Source organism: Halichoerus grypus, chromosome 4, assembly GCF_964656455.1.
Source record: "Halichoerus grypus chromosome 4, mHalGry1.hap1.1, whole genome shotgun sequence".
Taxonomy (NCBI): Eukaryota; Metazoa; Chordata; class Mammalia; order Carnivora; family Phocidae; genus Halichoerus; species Halichoerus grypus.
Window position 1 is genome coordinate 58,484,318 of NC_135715.1, and position 18,972 is coordinate 58,503,289.

Here is an 18,972-nt window from a genome sequence, read left to right on the forward strand (position 1 = left end):
AAGGGACTTGGAAGACAAATATTTTGGCATTTCTACAAGTAAGTAAAACTAATTATCAAGCAAGTAAAATGATTTCTTTTAGTGAGGGTGGAGTGCCCTTCTCTGGTTACCTACTGCCTCTTAAGGGCAATATGGATGCTCTTAAATCAGGATCAAAGTAAGCAGGTGCCAGTCATTTTCTGGAGCTCTGGATACAACAACAGAAACAGGTGTGAAAAATGAGAAAGCCCTAATCTCCTGCCATCCTCAATTTTCCACAAAGTTTCCTGATGACTTGGCTTCCAGGTAAATGGACAAACTGGGTGCATGGTAGACATGGTTGGTGTCTGTTGTGAATCATAAATAGGAGCAAGTGTCCACAGATCTAAGTGGGGGGAAGAGGAAATGAGGTAAAATCTTAAAAAGGACTTCTACTTACAGTGTCATAATTTTGTTCTAAGAAGTCTGCGACCAACACTTTATGTCTGGTTAGTAAGTCCTAGAAAAAGAACAGTTAAGTGAAATAAAATTATTATAGCTGATAAATTTTATAAATCTGGCTTTTCTAAGAATTTTATAAGTCCATTCATTGAAACATAAAAGTTTCTGAAGAATATTTTCTTTACATCCACAAAATTATTTCCATTCTTAGTTTAAGATGTGAAATACAAGCTTGTTTCATGTCAACAACAAAAAGTTTTAATTCATATCATTGTTAAATTTATGATAGGAATAATTTAACTAGTGAAACAAATAGCGCCTAAGAGATGGGGTTTACAGTATATTTCTTCAAGCCATGACTACATTGTGATTATGACCTAATAAATATCCAAATAAAGTTTATGATCTATTTGAAATGTCATAAGTAGCTATTTTTCTTTTTTTTTTAAGATTTTATTTATTTATTTGACAGAGAGAGACACAACGAGAGAGGGAACACAAGCAGGGGGGCGTAGGAGAGGGAGAAGCAGGCTTCCCGCGGGGCAGGGAGCCCAACTCGGGGCTTGATCCCAGGACCCTGGAATCATGACCTGAGCTGAAGGCAGATGCTTAATGACTGAGCCACCCAGGCACCCCTATTTTTCTTTTCTTTTTTTTTTTTTTAAAGAATGCCTAATGGCTTAAAACCGTATCTCATAAGTTAACTTAAAAGATTTTTAGGGGGGGCGCCTGGGTGGCTCAGTCGTTGAGCGTCTGCCTTCGGCTTGGGTCATGGTCCCAGCATCCTGGGATGGAGCCCCGCATCGGGCTCCCTGGTCAGCGGGAAGCCTGCTTCTCCCTCTCCCACTCCCCCTGCTTGTGTTCTCTCTCTCACTGTGTCTCTCTCTGTCAAATAAATAAAATCTTTAAAAAAAAAAAAAGATTTTTAGGGATTTCAACCTTTAGTTTTTTTACTTAACCGCATTTAAAATAGAGGTGCCAGTTTAAAACAGAGATGCCTAGAACGCTGGGAAGCTCAAAAATGACACTTAACTGAGCCATCGCAGGCTCATCCTGCTTGCAGGTTAATGGACTGTGTGGTGGTGTGCAGTGACTGACTCATACAGTGCACCCTTTCAGAGCTAAAGACAAGTAGACGGATCTTATTACAGGCATGACTCTCAGAAAACTGAACAAAAGCATAAAGGAACATTTGACTGTCTTCAGCTCACACCTAAATTATATCCTTAATTCACCTTACTGTTGAAAGAAAACAAGCCTCACCTAATCCCTTTTATACGCTTAGAGGCTAAATACTCTGGGTAGAATGTAGAATTTCATTAAAAACATAACAAGAATTTTAAAGTTTTCCAAAATAAGTTCTTATACTTTAATACACATTTAATTAAAACTTCCTAAAAGCATACAGAAGATCCACAACATAAATTCACAGAGAACAAGAAGGCAGCAGCAATGGCAAAACTCACCTATTTCTATTTTACTAAGTAAAATATTGAATGCATTCTTGCGCTATTAATTTTCAAGTTCAAGAACAATGATATCATTTCATTACTTATCATCACATCTTGATTGACCACTGCGCCTATTAGTGGAAACTGGTACTTTTTTTTTCCCAGTAGAACATCCAGTATTCTGGAACTGGAATTTTAAAATGGGAAAACCCTCTATAGGAATTCATTCCTGGTCTGTCTGAGGTCAAAATTCAAACTAGCTCCTCTCTCAGGGGACCCCCCCCAAAAAAGAATAAGGTAGTTCCACAGTATTCTTTGCGGTGTGTAGTTTTCAGACACCCCCTTCCCTAATGTCCTGAGCAGGATCAGTGATTTTTCTGAGCTGACCCTAGTTAGAAAGAGTTTTTTCTAAAGGCTGCAGCAGACCTTGGCTCCACCTGTTACAACAGTCAGCAGGCGTGAGTATGGGGACCGTGCCCTCTCATGGCCCCAGGCCTGCGCACACAGTGATGGAGGCAGCCGACGGAGCACCATGCAGATGAGGGCTGCCTGGGAAGGTTTCCATTCATTATACATTAGTGCTACTCCAAAGAAAGAGGAATTGGGAGGGAGTCCTGTTAGTAGCACCTCTGCCAAATTCCAAGGGAAAAAACTTGAAATAACTTACATACCCAATAATAGAAAAATAAAATATGATGGGGTAGAATTCCTCCAGCATGTGTAGATGGTGGGTGCAGCCAATAAATGATTCTCTCTCTCTTTCTCTCTCTCACACACATACACACTCACACTCATGTGTATATATTCATAGCTATACCCTCAAATTTCTGTACGTAGTAGATGCATGTACAAAGCTGGAGGAATTGACCATATATATACACATACACCCACGCATATATATACACACATAGTACAAAGACAAATATAATTGCTGCATCATTATAGATCATATAAGAGTGGAAAAAATTAGCTAAAATCCTACCCAAAAAGGAAAAAGCAGAAAGTTGCAAAGAAAAATAAAGTTCAAATTTTAAAAAATTTAAAATTTTAAAAATTATTTGAAACAGTGTACTCTTTCATTGCACCTCCCCACAATTCTGTTTTGACAAGACTAAGTTTTGCATAGTGTATGTATCATGCTAAAAAAAAATGTGATATTGCTAAGTGAGTGACTTCTGCACACCTTGGGAGACCCAGGGCGGAGTGACAGAGACACACTCAATGGCAGGGATGTGACAGTAGATGGGCCAAAGAGCAGCTGCCATTCATGGAGGATTTACTCTGTGTCGCGGAGCGTGCAGAGCGCTTTACACATGCTATTTCTAATCTTCACAACTCTGCAAAGCAGGGATTATGTTCTTCATCTCACAGATGAGGAAAACGAAACTCCAAGGTTAACTACCTGCTCAAGGACACAGAGCCAGTTAGGTGGCAGAAGGAGTTGAAACTCAAACCCCTCCTATCATGTCAATTCTTGGAAGGAGGGATGAAAAAAATTCTGATTGTCAGGAATGCTTTTTGGGAAAGGACAATTTGTAGACAACACTGTGACAAAAAATATAAACAATGTTAAAACATTAATGAATAAACTGGGCAACAGCCATCTTGGAGTTCAAAACAAAAGGCTAGTCTAAGAGGTTAAAAACAAAAGACAAAACCAAACGAAAATCAAACTAAAACCAAGCCAATCAAACAACTAAAACCCCTCGAAGCCATCTACTTAAAAAGAAACAGTGATTTATGGTCACTGTTCTATTGTATTAACCACAGCATTTTGGAAAAATATAGAAATTGGCATTTCCAATATTGTTGGCATACTGGAAAACTTTTTTTTCCAAAGATTTATTTGGGGGGAGAGAGAGAGAGAAAGTGAGCATGGGGGAAGGGCAGAGGGAGAGGGAGAGAGAATAATAAGTAGACTCTGAGCACGGAGCCTGATGCGGAGCTCAAGATCTCAGGATCTGGAGATCATGACCTGAGCTGAAATCAAGAGTTGGATGCTTTTTTTTTTTTTTAAAGATTTTATTTATTTATTTATTTGACAGAGAGAAAGAGAGATAGCGAGAGCAGGAACATAAGTAGGGGGAATGGGAGAGGGAGAAGAAGGCTCCCCGCTGAGCAGGGATCCCAATTCAGGGCTCGATCCCAGGACCCTGGGATCATGAACTGAGCCAAAGGCTGACGCTTAACGACTGAGCCACCCAGGTGACCCCCCACTTTTTTTTTTTAGCATACTAGAAAACTTTTTATGAGTTTATTTAGATTTAGATTTCAATTTAGATTTTCAGAGACTTAAGTTTGATGGAAAATATGCTGAGGTATAAATTAACATCAATTTACTTTTGATATTTAATATTGTGCTGCAAATTAAATTGGGTTGAACATATGATAGCAAGACATTATTATCAAGTATAGTTTATTTTATTAAATGTTGAAAAATCTTTGAGGAAATTTTGAAAAATACATATTCGTTTCTATTTGCTTTTTGCCTCCATTAGAGTTTTTTCTTTGTTTATAATTATTTGTGAAGCTTTACTTACAGTCTTTAAAAAACAGAACCAACTTTGTTTCCATGACAGCAGAGTCATCAGATAGAAAAGGGAAAAAAATGGGACTCTGCTATCTATTAATAGAAAACATCTCCTCAGCTGTTTAGGCACAGACAGTTCGCTAGAAAGAAATGGAAACATTTTTGTGTTAAGTGTCATTCTTCAGACTTGATGCATCAAGGCCGCTCTGGCCGTGTGCTCTAGATGGACTCTGGCGGGGTTCGTGTGCAGCCACTGTACAGCCTCTGCTTTGCCGGGGAGACTGAGTGGCCCGTGGAATGGAGCGGGCCGCGAGTGACACAGCACTCTGAGCACACACCCCGGCTTGTCGCCCTTGCTCCCCTTCCCTCCGCCCACCAGGCAACTCTCCTTACTGCTGTTCCCAGCCTTTTCCTCCCTCTCTTTTCTTCTTTCCCCTCACTCTTTGCTGTTCTCTTCTTCTCTTCTTCTCTTTGTCTTCTTCATCCCCCCCTAAGGTCCCCGTTCTTCCTTCTTCTTTCCCTTGCCCTTTGCCTTCTATCCCAGACTTGCAGGCTCAGCTCTTCCTCCGCCCATCTTGTCAGGGAGAATCTAGGGGGCAGGCAGGACTGGAGGGAGACATGTGGAAAACCCCAGCAGGCTGGTGACCGCTCTCCCTTCGAACCCAGATTCTAGATTGGTTCCGTACTTACTTTGGGCTTGGCTGAGGCTTTTAGGGAACAATGGCACTATGGCTCCTTTCCTCTCCTGTATCAGGCAATTCAGGCCTGGTTCCAAACCTGCACTCCCCACCCCCCATTTGTTAAAACAAAAGTGCCACAGTAAATTGTCCTCCTCAAACAGGATTGTGACATGAGTTCTTATCAATTCAATTTTCCTCATTTCATGACGTTTCCAGAGAGATTGTGGAAATGTCAGGATAGACTATGTCGCAGGCAGCAGCTGCCCAGACTTGTCTACCCCTTCACCAGGCTATCTTTAGGGCGGGGTCCACTCACCAGTGCTCCCTCTTCTTGGTCACAGAAAGCCCCTCTCACTGCACTGCCACAGGCCCCATCCCTTCCCTTTGCTAGAGTTTCTTCCCCCCAAGGTCCCCCTTCCTCCTGCTCTCCCCAGTCCCTGCTGTTTCTTGTCTCTGCTCCCTGACGCTCTCTCACACTTCCTGCCACCATGTGAGCCTATGTATCTCCTAATGGATTCAGCGCACCTTCTCAGAACAGGCTGAGTAAATCCCTAGGCTATAAATAATACATGGTTTTCAGTATAATGAACTACCGCTTTCACCTTTCTTGACCTCTGGAGAGCTGCTAAAAGGAACTATTTCTCATTCGGGTCATAGGCAACTTTGAAGTCATTTACATAAAGTAATAAGATTAAAGTATTTACTAATACTGGTATATGGACTATGTCAATATTATTAAAGTATGTATTTAAGATAATATATAAAAAATAAAAAGTCATGCATGGATTACAATTAGGTAACAATATATATTTCTATCCTAAAAAAAGTAGAAGTAAATTTGGAATGACATAAATGGAGCAAGTAAATTGCTGAAATGCTGTTAAAGAAATGAATCTGAATATATACACTTAAACGAGTCTTGTCTATTTTGTAATTGACTTGTTTGTCAATGATGCCATTACATCATCAGCTTAAAATATTTTCAGAATTCCTCTTCTAAAATTGTCTTCAGAGCCATGTGGTATACACTGAAGAAAATCAGACTCTATTTTAGTCATTTTAAAATTCATTTTTATTATCATTACCATTATTATTACCAAAACCAAAAATAGTTCTAGCTACCACGATCACCCACTTTACCCACTAATCTGAATGTCAAAAGTTTTGCGCTGTTTCCAAAACTTTTATCTGCCCTCAAAGGATAAAGCTTGGCCATTACTGAAAAATAACATGTCATAGACAATGATACCAGTTTCAAAATATATTAAATAATGGCAGGAACATAAGAATAAGTAAATGATTTTCTAAGACAGAAACCTTTAAGGTGACATCATTCATTGGAGGTAGAAGTTCTAGTATTTTAGTTTGCAAATTAGCTACATTATTTTCTAATATGCTTTCTGAACAGCTTTTTGATGGTCCAACTCAGAAACAGGAAGTAGAATGGTGGTTGCCAGGGGCTGAGGGGAAGGGAGAAATGGAGCATTGTTGTTTAACACCTATTAGTTGAACAACAGTGTGAATATATTTAACACTATTGAACTGTACACTAAAAAATGGTTAAGATGGTAATTTTATGTTATTTTACAACAATTAAAAAATGTTTAATATAAAACTAAGATTAAATTCATTTCCTATTTAGTAACAGAGTAGATAATAAGTTTATAAGACTATAGATGATTATGAAAAAACCACAATTCATTTATTAGTAATTTGTTTCACTGGATGGGACTTTACAATTACACTGAGAAAGTACTGTGATGTCCTTCATATGCAAAGATGTCATTCTCCAGCTCCCTTCACTACCCACTTCCTTCCCCCCCCCCCCAGCAGGTAAACTCTGATCCTCCTTCCCTGATAACCTTCCAGAGGTATTCAGTGCATATGCACCTTATACCCTTTGTTTTTAACATAAATGAAAGCATGCTTTGCAGAGACTACTACATGTTCCTTTTTTCACTTATATATTGCAATTCATTCTGTATGAGTTTGTGACAAGTATTTTGAGTTGTTTTTTCCAACTAACAGGCCTGAAAGAATGCATTACTGATGCTCTTATGATTTGCATCATAGTTGGTTACGTTCAGGCCTAAGGAATAGCCTTTTCTGCTTTTTAAAATTAAACTGCCTCCTCAGAGGCCAACAGACTTTAACTAAATGCTAAAACTAAATGACCTAGCTGATTCAGAAAAAAAAAAAATTACCTTAAAAGTAGCAAAGGCATCTGAAGCAATATCAAATGTTGACAACTCCACATACTTAAAGAAGTCTCGGAACTGATTAGAAAAGAGGATGGTTTTGGCAAGTGGTTCATGTCGAATACATTCTCTCAGCATAATCCCACAACGTAAGGCGATCTGTGGGGCTTCATATCTAAAGCATAAACAAGAGAGAAATAGAGAACACTGTTATCCTATTAACAAAATAATATTAATGGCATCAAAAGAACCATTTCAATACTGCTATTAAAGGAAGCATACATACCATTTGTCACAGTTCATTCAAACACCATTCATTCAATACCTACTGAATATCTAAGATGTGCCTGGCACTATTCCAGACGCTGAGGACATAATAGTAAGCACAACAGGTCACTGCCTTCCTGGAGTTCATATTTTTTAGTGGGAATACTATTTAATGGGGTAAGAGACAAATTATAAACAATGAAAAGAAATTTCATATTCTGAGAAGTGCTATTAAACTAAAGACATTAAAATATTTATACTACAGAGTGTGACTACTTAATTTACTTTCATTTAGACCGAGGGGTCAGGGAAGGAGCAAAGCATTCCAGGCAAAGGGAACTAACTGCAAAGGCTCCAAGGCAAGAACCAGCTTGGTGAGTGAGAGAGAAGTAAGGCCAGTGTGGCTAGAACGCAGGGGAAGAGTAATGAACGGTGTGAAATGAGGCAACGGTGGAGACAGCAGGGGCCAGATCACATACAGCTCCATAAGCTCAGCTGAGTGTGATTTTAAAGTGTGGTAGGAGGGGCCCCTGGGTGGCTCAGTTGGTTAAGCGACTGCCTTCGGCTCAGGTCATGATCCTGGAGTCCCTGGATCGAGTCCCGCATCAGGCTCCCTGCTCGGCAGGGAGTCTGCTTCTCCCTCTGACCCTCCCCACTCTCATGTGCTCTCTCTCAAATAAATAAATAAAATCTTAAAAAAAATAAATAAAGTGTGGTAGGAAGACTTTGGAGAGTTTAAAGCAAGAAATTAACATGGCCTAACATATGCTTTAAAAAGATCACTCTGGGCATCTGTGGAGAATCTATTATAAAACAAGGGAAAAAATGGGGACACCTGGGTGGCTCGGTTGGTTAAGGATCTGACTTGATTTTGGCTCAGATCTCAGGGTTGTGAGATGGAGCGCTCATGGGGCTCCACGCTGGGCATGGAGCCTGCTTAAGATTCTCTCTCTCCCTCTCCCTCTGCCCCTCCCCCCCTCTCCTGTGCACTCTCTCTCTCTTAAAAAAAAACAAAAACAAAACCCAGAAAAATGAGCTGGAAAGTTAGAATGAGAGCAGGAGGACCGGGTAGGAGGAGTAGAAGCCCAGCTAGAGATGATGGTGGCCTGACTGAGGTGGTAGTAGTACATTAGCGGACTGTGGGCAGATAGTGCATATTGTCTGGAGGAAGAGTCAACAGGCCTTGCTAACGACATAGCTGGGGTAGGGTGGGGAACAAATCTGGGGTGAAGGAAATTGAGGACTCAAGGATTCCCATATTTTTGGCCTGAATAATTGGGTAGATGGTGGTGCCAATTTTTAAGATGAGTAAAACTAGTAGATGAACAGATCAGTGAAGAAATTAAAAGTTTGTTTCTGACCATGTTAACTTTGAGATGCCTAATATCTAAGTAGAGATGTCTCCTTGAAAGTAGAATATATCTATCTGGGGTTCAGGAAAAAGATAAGGATAAGGATAGATATGACATGCACATATATACAATTTGTATATAATAGATGACGAATAATAAATAGCTGCGTATTGAATGACTCACTGAAATCATGAATTACAGCTCGAAACAAAAACTGCACTAGAAGAATACAATGTTTACTATAGGAAACAATTCAGGACTGGCACATTACATCTGTTCCATTCCTAATTTAATAACAATGCCTCAAGTGTCAAATTCAACACTGAGGGGCGCCTGGGTGGCTCAGTAGTTAAGCGTCTGCCTTCGGCTCAGGTCATGATCCCAGGGTCCTGGGATCGAGCCCTGCATCGTGCTCCCTGCTCGGTGGGGTGCCTGCTTCTCCCTCTCCCACTCTCCCCGCTTATGTCCCCTCTCTCGCTGTGTCTCTCTCTGTCAAATAAATAAATAAAATCTTTAACAACAACAACAACAACAAAATTCAACACTGAAATAAATCTAGTTTGCGTTACATTCCAGTGTATGATAAGGTTTCAAGAAAGTGAACAAAACTTAGCTCAAGTAAAACAAGCTCAGTATTAAAATGATACAGTTGGCAGCTGCGTAGTAAATAGTAGAAAAGAACAAAGGAAGATATAGTGGTAAAAGACTGGGAAGTACATATAGGATAAAAAAAAATCTTATTTCATTTCATTTCAGTTAAATACAATATTAATTTTTATGGTTCTAATACAAATCCCACTGGGAAAAAACTCAATTATTTCAATTCTTGAAAAAGCACTTTCCTATAATGTTGAGGACAGAAGAAAAATGATATCCATAAAGGGCCTACATAACCTTTCAAATTTACCATGAATTTTGCAGATTAGAAAAATTCCAGCAAAAAATATTTTTAAAAGCAAAAAAGACCACTGAACAGATGAGAACTAAAATGAACAGATAAGAAAACTGAAAATCAAAACAAAACCACTCTTACACAAAACTTCATGATATAACTCACCAAATATAAGTGATAATATTTTGTTGAGCAATAAAAAATAATGCATTATTCTTTAAAAGACAACATCTACATGACATTTGATTCAAGAATAGAATCTCTCTCCTACAACTTAGGAAACCGGCTACTTTGCAAAATCAAATCTACAAATACAGTAGGGGAAATGGTAAACAAGTATATTTGAGAGGATTCACGAAACTAGGGTAGTATTTGTCATTTTTGTCCTGTTTTATGCCAAATACTATCTCTAACTCTCCTTTGAGTATTCCCTGAATAAGTCATATTAACAATAAATGCTAATATATTCAGATAGGCATGATTACTTGCAGAATATTCAAAAATGCCTATTTACAGTGTTAATAATTTCTCTGACCGGAAGAACTTGAAAATCAGCCTGCTGGTACACATGGAAGAGTTATAGATGGAAAATATTAAAATGTTATAAAGAGAGGTGTATTTTCTAAAGTGTGAAGGAGAAAAACATTGCTGTTTACTGGTAGAGTACTTTAGAAATATGAAATAAAGACTGCTGGCCTAGAGACAGAACCTATGACCATTAAAATCTAGACTTACTAGTGAAATATTTATGGACTTTTGTAACTTGGCCCTAAACTTAACATTTCAATTTCATTTTTCATCCCATTCCCTACAATTTTGGGGTATGTCATTCTCTCAACCTAGAATGTCCTTCTCCTTACATCTCTACCTCTAAGATTCTCTCTCATCTTTCAAGGCTTAGTTTAAATACCACCTCCTACTTGAAGTCTTTCCCAATAACACCCCACTCAGGATTATTCTCTCTCTCCTTCATATTCTTACAACAGTTTGTAATTCCAGTTTAGCACTTTTTTCAATCTATACTACGTTATATCGCCAATAAGTAGTTATAAATCTGTTTTCTTCACCTCATTTCAAACAACTTCATTGATGGGGATAGGTTTTACTTGTTACCGTCTTGCTCTCTTGTTACCTTCTCCTTTCCTCCTCTGCTCCCATCTCCATGTGCTGTCTGTATCTTATTTGTTACTCTCCCCTATCCCCACCTCAATTTCCAGAGTGCTTAGCATAATGTTTTGCACAAAGTAGGCATATAATGAAATGAATTCTTCTTTCTTCTCCTCCCCCCCCCCCCCCCCGCTTTTAGAGAGAGAGAGTGTGTGTGTGTGAGTGGGTGGTGGGGGGAGGAAAGGGAGAGGAAGAGAGAGAATCTTAAGCAGGCTCCACGCCAAGTATGGAGCCCTATGCAGGGCTCAATCTCACAACCCTGAGATCATGACCTGAGCCAAAATCAAGAGCTGGACACTTAACCAACTGAGCCACTCAGGCGCCCCTGAAGTTAATGAATTTCAAACGCTGACTGAAATTCTTAATACTAGAACTTTAATGAAACTCAAACTCTGGCTTAAACAAAAAGCTGTATGATCTGTAGCCAACATTTTTCTCATTTCTTGATTTAATTTCCAAACTGAGATCTATAAAAAGTTTATATTCCAAACTCTTGTGTATAATTAGTTCACTTTTTCCTTTCATTTGGTAAAGTTTATTGGAACCATCTGTGATACACTATTTATTCTTGAGAACTAAAAAAAATATTTTAAAAAATATTCCTCTGGGTCAGAACACTTGTTGCATCCCACTAGTTTGTGCCTAAGAGTAGAAATGTCATTCTCTGAGATGAAAGCTTCTTAAAGTTAGGAATACATTGGGATATACAGAGAAATTCTTGATTTTTGTCAGTAGCCTTTAAGGGATCTATAATTCACATATATCATTTCAACCTTACTACCCTCTAGGATATGGGATTCTGATAGTTTACTGCTCCACAAATTAAGCCTATCTTAAGTTTCAAATCCCAATAACATAAATATCCTTACTCTTGGTACAGAATAAATATCTATTCTGTTCCACTTATGAAAAAGGTTCCCAAGGGCAGGGACCAAGATGAATCACTGTGCCTCTACGATGACTAATTTATGTCAGGTTGCTAATAAAGATTAATCCAATACATGTTGTATCATTATTTTATAGAACTGAATTATATCTTCCTTTTTGATTTGTATTTTGGATCATATAGTCTGGCCTCTAACTATGTTAGTATAAAGAAGGCACACTACTATACATGCATGTTTATTCAAATAATCACAGCATAGAAGATCCCTTTCAAGTTTAAGAAAAGCTAAAATGTAAGAGCAATTGTCTCCTCTAGTAGTGAACTACAGTAAACATTATACAAAAACTCGTCAGAAGATCTCATGAAAGAATATCTCAAGTTAAGAACACATATAAGGGGGGAAAATGACTTGTGTTGTTGCTGGAAGCAAACAATGTCAGGCAGTAGTTGGAAAAGTTCTGTAAAATGTCACTTAACAAACACTTGGCCTCCTCAATATAGGCAAGAAGTTTTGCTTTTAATCTAGATATATTTGCTTACTTTAAAAATAGGGAGAAAACTCTGTCCACTAAAAAGGCTTAGAAGCAATAACAATCCAATGACAAGCCTAAGCATCCAGATTATAGTCTCTAAGAACCATTCCTCACTAAAAAGAACATGAGGCCTTGGTGTAAATGGCTGATTCCAAGTCTGTGTTAGGAAATATACAAGATGGGCCTGGTATATCTTGTGCCAGAAAGCAAGGAATCTCACTTGCTAATGTGAGTAATATCAAAAGGACATGAAGTAACTTGAAGGATAGACAACTGAGCACCAGCAAGAAAAATAAAACATATGAAAAAAAATTAAACCCACAAGTTTATAATGATAATAAAGGGATGGGGGAGGGGAGAGAGAGAGAGAGAGAGAGAGAAAAGAAACTCATTAGATGCCAATGGAAGTTCCTGGGGTAACAACTTATTTCTCTCTAAATTGATAATGGAAAGAAAAGAATTAGGCATTCATTCTACCTCTCTGGTATGAATTGTATTTTAAAGTAGTTAAGTTGTTGTGGTAGATGATGGAAAGTTATTCTCTATAAAACTACTCTAGTCAATAAATGCATGAGAGGGGCGCCTAGGTGGCTCAGTCGGTTAAGCATCTGCCTTCGGCTCAGTTCCTGATCTCAGGGTCCTGGGATCAAGCCCTGCATTGAGCTCCCGGCTTGGCGGGAGGCCTGCTTCTCCCTCTCCCACTCCCCCTGCTTGTGTTCCCTCTCCTGCTGTCTCTCTCTGTCAAATAAATAAATAAAATCTTTAAAAAAAAATAAATGCATGAGAAATGACAGGATTAGGAAATCATCTTTTTGTAACTGCTAATGAAATAACTGAATCATACAGTGTTAATCAGTGATTGGTAAAACAATCAAGTGTAAGATTGATGAAGAAGTTTACAATGGATTAAGCTGTCTCCACCTGAACCCACTGCTCAATCTTAGCATTATAAAATGTATGTCTCCTGATGAGATGAAATATGAACTACACAGCACCACCTATAAAATACGATTGCCAAAATAAAACTGAATCTGAATCTAATCAAGTCTTTAAATATAACCTCCAGGACAGAAATACAGGGAACAGTGGAACAAGTTAAGTGACACCATTAGGAAGCAATATGACAAATCCAGAATGGAGGAAATTCTGTAGCATAATGAACTCAGTTTTTCATAAAAAGGGGAGCAGGCACTGTTCTCAATGAAAAGAGACTTTAAAAAGACTTATGTGGCATTACAACCAAATACAGTAAGTGGAACTTGTTAGGATCCTTAACTGAACAAACCAACTATGGAAATTTGGGGGAGGGACAATCAAGGAAATTTGAGTATGGAGTAGGTATTAGTTACTAAAGAATTATTGTTACTTTTCAAGTATAATGATTACATTGTGGTTATGTAAAATTTATCTTTTTTATTTTTGCAATGCATATCAAAGTAAATTATTTAGGGTTGATAAAGCAAGATTACATGAGGTTTGGGATTTGCTTTAAAATACTCCAGCCAAAAAAGTAGGGGGAGGCGTTGGGGAGATAGATGAAACAAACACAGCAGAATATTGATGGTTGTTAAGATTGGGTGATGGGTACCTAGGGTTTCTTCGTACTTTCTACTTTTGTATATGGTTGAAATTTTTGGATAAAAATTTTTTAAGTATTATTAGGATAAATTTATGATTTCAGTATTAGACTTCTGGAACATCTTCCATTGGCTATGATTTTTTATGGATCACTGAGAGGGGTTTAAGTTCTCTCAGTAACTTGGAATGTCACTTGCCTGGTCCAAGAGAAAAGTTCATTTAGAGAAAGTCTTTATTTATAATCTTTTCATAAAATTTGGGTTCCAAATCCTTCATATCATGTTTCATATCCTATATCCAGATGATTATCTTTGATTGGCAAATATAAATTTTTTCTTTCTCCCTTCCTTCCTTCCTTCCTTGTTAGAATTAGGTTCAACACAGAATGATACTATCATTTTCCTAAATAACCTCAGTTTGATTTGTAAATGCACCAATCAAGTTTTGTCTTCAGTTTTTAAGCAATTTACAAGAGATAATTCAGTAAAAATGCTGATCTTTAACAAAGGATTTAACATTTCACACTAAACTAAACAATGGTGATGGGTAAAGTTGATTCTGGCAAAACTGTTCTACTTAGGACTTCTTGTCTACCCTGTACTCAGGATCTTCTATAATTTTCTTTTCCTTCACACCTGAATGGCCCACAAATCTTATTAAAGATACAGTAATGGTAAAGAACATGGAATTTAGAAACAGATCTGGATTGAAAACTTGGTTCTGTCATTTATTAGCTGTATAACCTTGAGCAGTAGCCTTACTCTAAGTTTCAATGTCCTCATCTATAAAATGGTAAGAGTAATACCCAGTCCTCACAGTATTATTAAAATAATTAGATGAAATAACATAAGTAAAGATACTGAATGCAATACTTGGCACATAGCATGCGCTCAGTAAATGGAATCTACAACAGGATGTGACGGAATGGATTTAAAGTCTGGATTAAAAAATAAAAGAATCATTATAACAGAGAATAAAGCACAGGGGTATCATCACCAAATTGTTGATAATGGTTTTCTTTGGGAGAATTTTGGTTTGTACTCCCTCTATATTATACATTTCTTTTTTTTTTTTTAAGATTTTATTTATTTGTTTGCCAGAGAGAGAGAGAGAGCACAAGCAGGGGGAGCAGCAGAGGGAGAAGCAAGCTCCCCACTGGGCAAGGAGCCTGATGCAGGGCTCGATTCCAGGACCCTGGGATCACGACCTGACCTGAATGCAGACACTTAACCGACTGAGCCACCCAGGTGTCCCTATAGTTTAAAATAATAAGTATGTTCTGCTATGAATCAGAAAAAAATTAAAATATTTTAAAAATATTTGCTTTCTTCATTCCCAATATCACCAGTAAAGTTTTGGCCCTAATTATCTCTTGCTTGGACTCTTCCAAGCTGCAGTCTCAGCACCTCCACACTCCAAGCCATTTTCCACACTGCAACCAGAACTCATCACATCTAGTCCTTGGGGAGTTCCATGTTACCTACAGAATGACATTCAGATTCCTTAGTGGGACACAGAAGGCTCTTCATAATCTCTTCTCAGCCTTTCCAGCTTTATCCCCCAACTTTTCCTCCCATTCACGCTGGACTCCAGCTATACCACAAGTCCTGTCAACTTCCAAACACATTACGCATTTTGATGCCTCCATGCCTTTGCACAGGAGGCACTCAATCCTTCTACTCTTTGTGCCTATTTGGCAATTTTCTACTTTAAGACCTGCTCCATTTTTGATGTCCCATAAAGTAACAACAATGAGTTGTAATGAGTTGTCTCTTCTCATTGTAGACTATGACTGCTTGAGGAATGGAAAGCTGGGTAGTAATCTGAGAGCACAGACTCTGGAGCCCGACTACTTGGGTTTAAATCATACTAGCTACGTGACTTTGGATAAGTTAGTTAACCTCTCTGGCTGCAGTGTCCTCATGCATAAAATAGGTTATAACAATAACAATAACAACAGCAATAATAACTACCTACAAGACTATTACATAAATACAAAGCAAGTCCTGGCTTTTAGTAAATATGATCTAAACTTCTACCATGACTATTACTATCATTAGTGTTATTACTACTAGTACTGTTACTATTGTAGGCCCTTCATAAATGAACTAATAAGCAGTTTTAGCCTTATGAACTAAACTAAATATTAACTTTTCAGAAGGAATGGAAAGATATTTTATAAAACTTTCCTAATGAATCAAAATTGAGGAAGCTATTCTTAAAGTAAATAATTCTTATTTTTTGGGGCACCTGGGTGGCTCAGTCATTAGGCGTCTGCCTTTGGCTCGGGTCATGATCCCAGGGTCCTGGGATCGAGCCCCGCGTCAGGCTCCCTGCTCTGTGGGAAGCCTGCTTCTCCCTCTCCCACTCCCTCTGCTTGTGTTCCCTCTCTCGCTGTGTCTCTCTCTGTCAAATAAATAAATAAAATCTTTAAAAAATAATAATTCTTATTTTTCTATTGTGTGCTATAAATACAAGAAAATTGAGTCTTAGAATAAAAATCTGTATATTAACAAAGTGGCCTTTTATTAATTAAAAGCAGGGGAGAGGGGCAGAGGGAGAAGCAGGCTCCCTGATGAGCTGGGAGCCCGAGGCAGAACTTGATCCCAGGACCCTGGGATCACGACCTGAGCCGAAGGCAGACACTTAACCGACTGAGCCACCCAGGTGCCCTACCAACTTAATTTTCTAAATAAATATCTAATTATGCTAAATTTTTTTATATCTTCCATAAAGCATCTATAATATGCAAATGTATCAAATGTATATACATTTTACCACATCAAAAAGGAATGAAGTTAATTTTATTTAATTAATCAATTAATTTATTTACTTTTAGAGAGAGCAACAGAGAGCCTGAGCGAGAGGGAGGGGCAGAAAGAGAGTGAGAGAGAGAATCTCAAGCAGGCCCCATTCAGTGCAGAGCCCGATGCAGGGCTTGAATTCATGGCCCAGACATCATGACCTGAGCTGAAATCAAGAGTCAGGCACTTAACCAACTGAGACACCCAGGCACCCTGTGGAAGATACTGTTTTAGATCATCCACACCACTGCTCTTCTCCATCAGTCAACACAATCTCCAGGACAACACATTTCAGCATTCTCAAGGGATCGTTTATTTACAAGCTCATTTTTAAAAACTACTATTAATTTATCCTCATTTCCTGAAACATAAATCTGATATTTTTCCTCTCTCCAAAACTCTTCAGTGGCTCCCCATTTCCTTGAGGATAATGTCAAATGTTTTAGAGCTTAACATTTTAGAATCTCCAGAAGTGGGTATAAATTGATCACCTTGGCCTTATTCACCAATGACCAGCTGTGCAAATCATATCCTTGTGGGTCCATTAAGACTTGCAGATCCACATGAGCTGCAAATGAGCACTTTACTTTATAATGTTATTCTGGCACTTATATATGACCTTCATTGTATTTGTTTAAAATTGCTCATATGTTTCTATGGAAGTTGCAGCTCTTAAAAGGAATACAGATAATAATTTCTTAGACTAGTAGTTACTGAATACTGTGTGCTAGATGCTGTGCTTTATAAAGCATTATCTCATTGAAGACTCCTAACAACCTACTGATGTAGGTATTATTATTGACTCCTTATTGCAATGAGGAAACCAAGACATAAGGAAGTTAGGTAACTTGCCCAAGATCTTATAGTAAGTGGCAGAACCCTGGATGAAAACACAAATCTTTCTGATGGTGCAGAGTCAATGGCATATAATACAATATTATTTTAGTGTGAAGGTAATATTATAAATTTTACTTTTATTTTACAGATAAGAAAACTGAGGTTTGGAAAGGTGCAGTGTCTTGCCTAAGGTCACAGAACCAGGAAGTGCCAAGAGACAAGAAAAAGGAATAATCAGAGAACAAAAATGAGTTCTTATAAATTAAAAATAGAGTAGCTGAAATGAAAATTCAATAGGGTTTATCTTCAATTAAATGTAAAAATAACATCTTCCAACACATAAAAAGATAAGAGATGAAAAACAGAACTAAGAAATCAATCCTGGAGATTCAACTCTGACTAACAGGAAATCTAGAAAGTGAGAATACAGAAAATGGAAGGGAAGAAATTTTCAAAAGAAACAATATGTAACAGAGAATGTTAGCAATCACCGAAATCCATTGTCCTCTTCTTCCTGGACACCTAGACAACATTTCTCAGATTTCCATAAGAAGTAAGGGGCCGAATGACTAAGTGCTCTCAAATGGAATGTGAATGGGAGTAAAGTAAGCCCTTTCCAGGCATGGCTGATAATTTCTCCCATGTATTTTCGCCTTCCTATGAGCTGAAATGGCAAAGCTGAACAAAGTGATCGTAGGAACCATTTACCCAACTGAGCCACCCAGGCACCCCAATGCTGTATACTTTTAACAACTATTCTATACTCAAACCTACTTTAAAGGAAACCATGTACCTACCCTTTGAGGAGCATAAACAGAATATGAGGATGAGCACTAATGTACTCCACAGTAGGACTCCGAGTACCTATCTGTCTTCTCAGGATGTTGTTAAATATCTGGGTCACATCTTTTTTTCCCTGTTAAAGAAACAAACAACCATTAAATTGCACAATTGAAATAGGTGAATTATATGGAGTGTAAGTTGTATTTCAAAAGCTGTTTACACATACACACACACAAAGAGAAATAGCACTGTTCTTTGTAATATCCAAAAACATTAATTTATTCTTTTTTTTAGTGATTCAACATTTATATACAGTATAAAATGATCACCATAAGTCTAGTTACCATCTCTTACCATAAAAAGTTAATACAATATCATTATCTATATGCCATGTGCTATACAGTACATCCCCAGGACCTATTTATTTTATTTATTTTTTAAATTTATTCTTGTCATATATCTTTAGTCAGCTGTGCTTTCAAACATTCAAACAGAGTCTACAAAATGATGCGGCTCTTTTCACAGGATTTGCACTGTGGTTAATTTGAACAATTAGAAGTCTATTTCTCACAGTTGAAATGGCACAGAAGAATT

General features: G+C 37.9%; 1 protein-coding gene across 14 annotated transcripts in view; it reads right to left on the reverse strand.

Moving 5' to 3' along the window:
* Positions 1-18,972, reverse strand: part of CAB39L (calcium binding protein 39 like) — a 110,733-nt gene that overhangs the window by 23,068 nt on the left and 68,693 nt on the right. For all 14 annotated transcript variants that reach the window (XM_036104576.2, XM_036104586.2, XM_036104581.2 and 11 more), the window contains 3 exons: positions 18,393-18,511; positions 7,286-7,454; positions 419-478 (listed from right to left, as the gene is read on the reverse strand). In XM_036104576.2, coding sequence (XP_035960469.1) covers positions 419-478; positions 7,286-7,454; positions 18,393-18,511 — 348 coding nt within the window. The remainder of the gene's footprint in view (positions 1-418; positions 479-7,285; positions 7,455-18,392; positions 18,512-18,972) is intronic.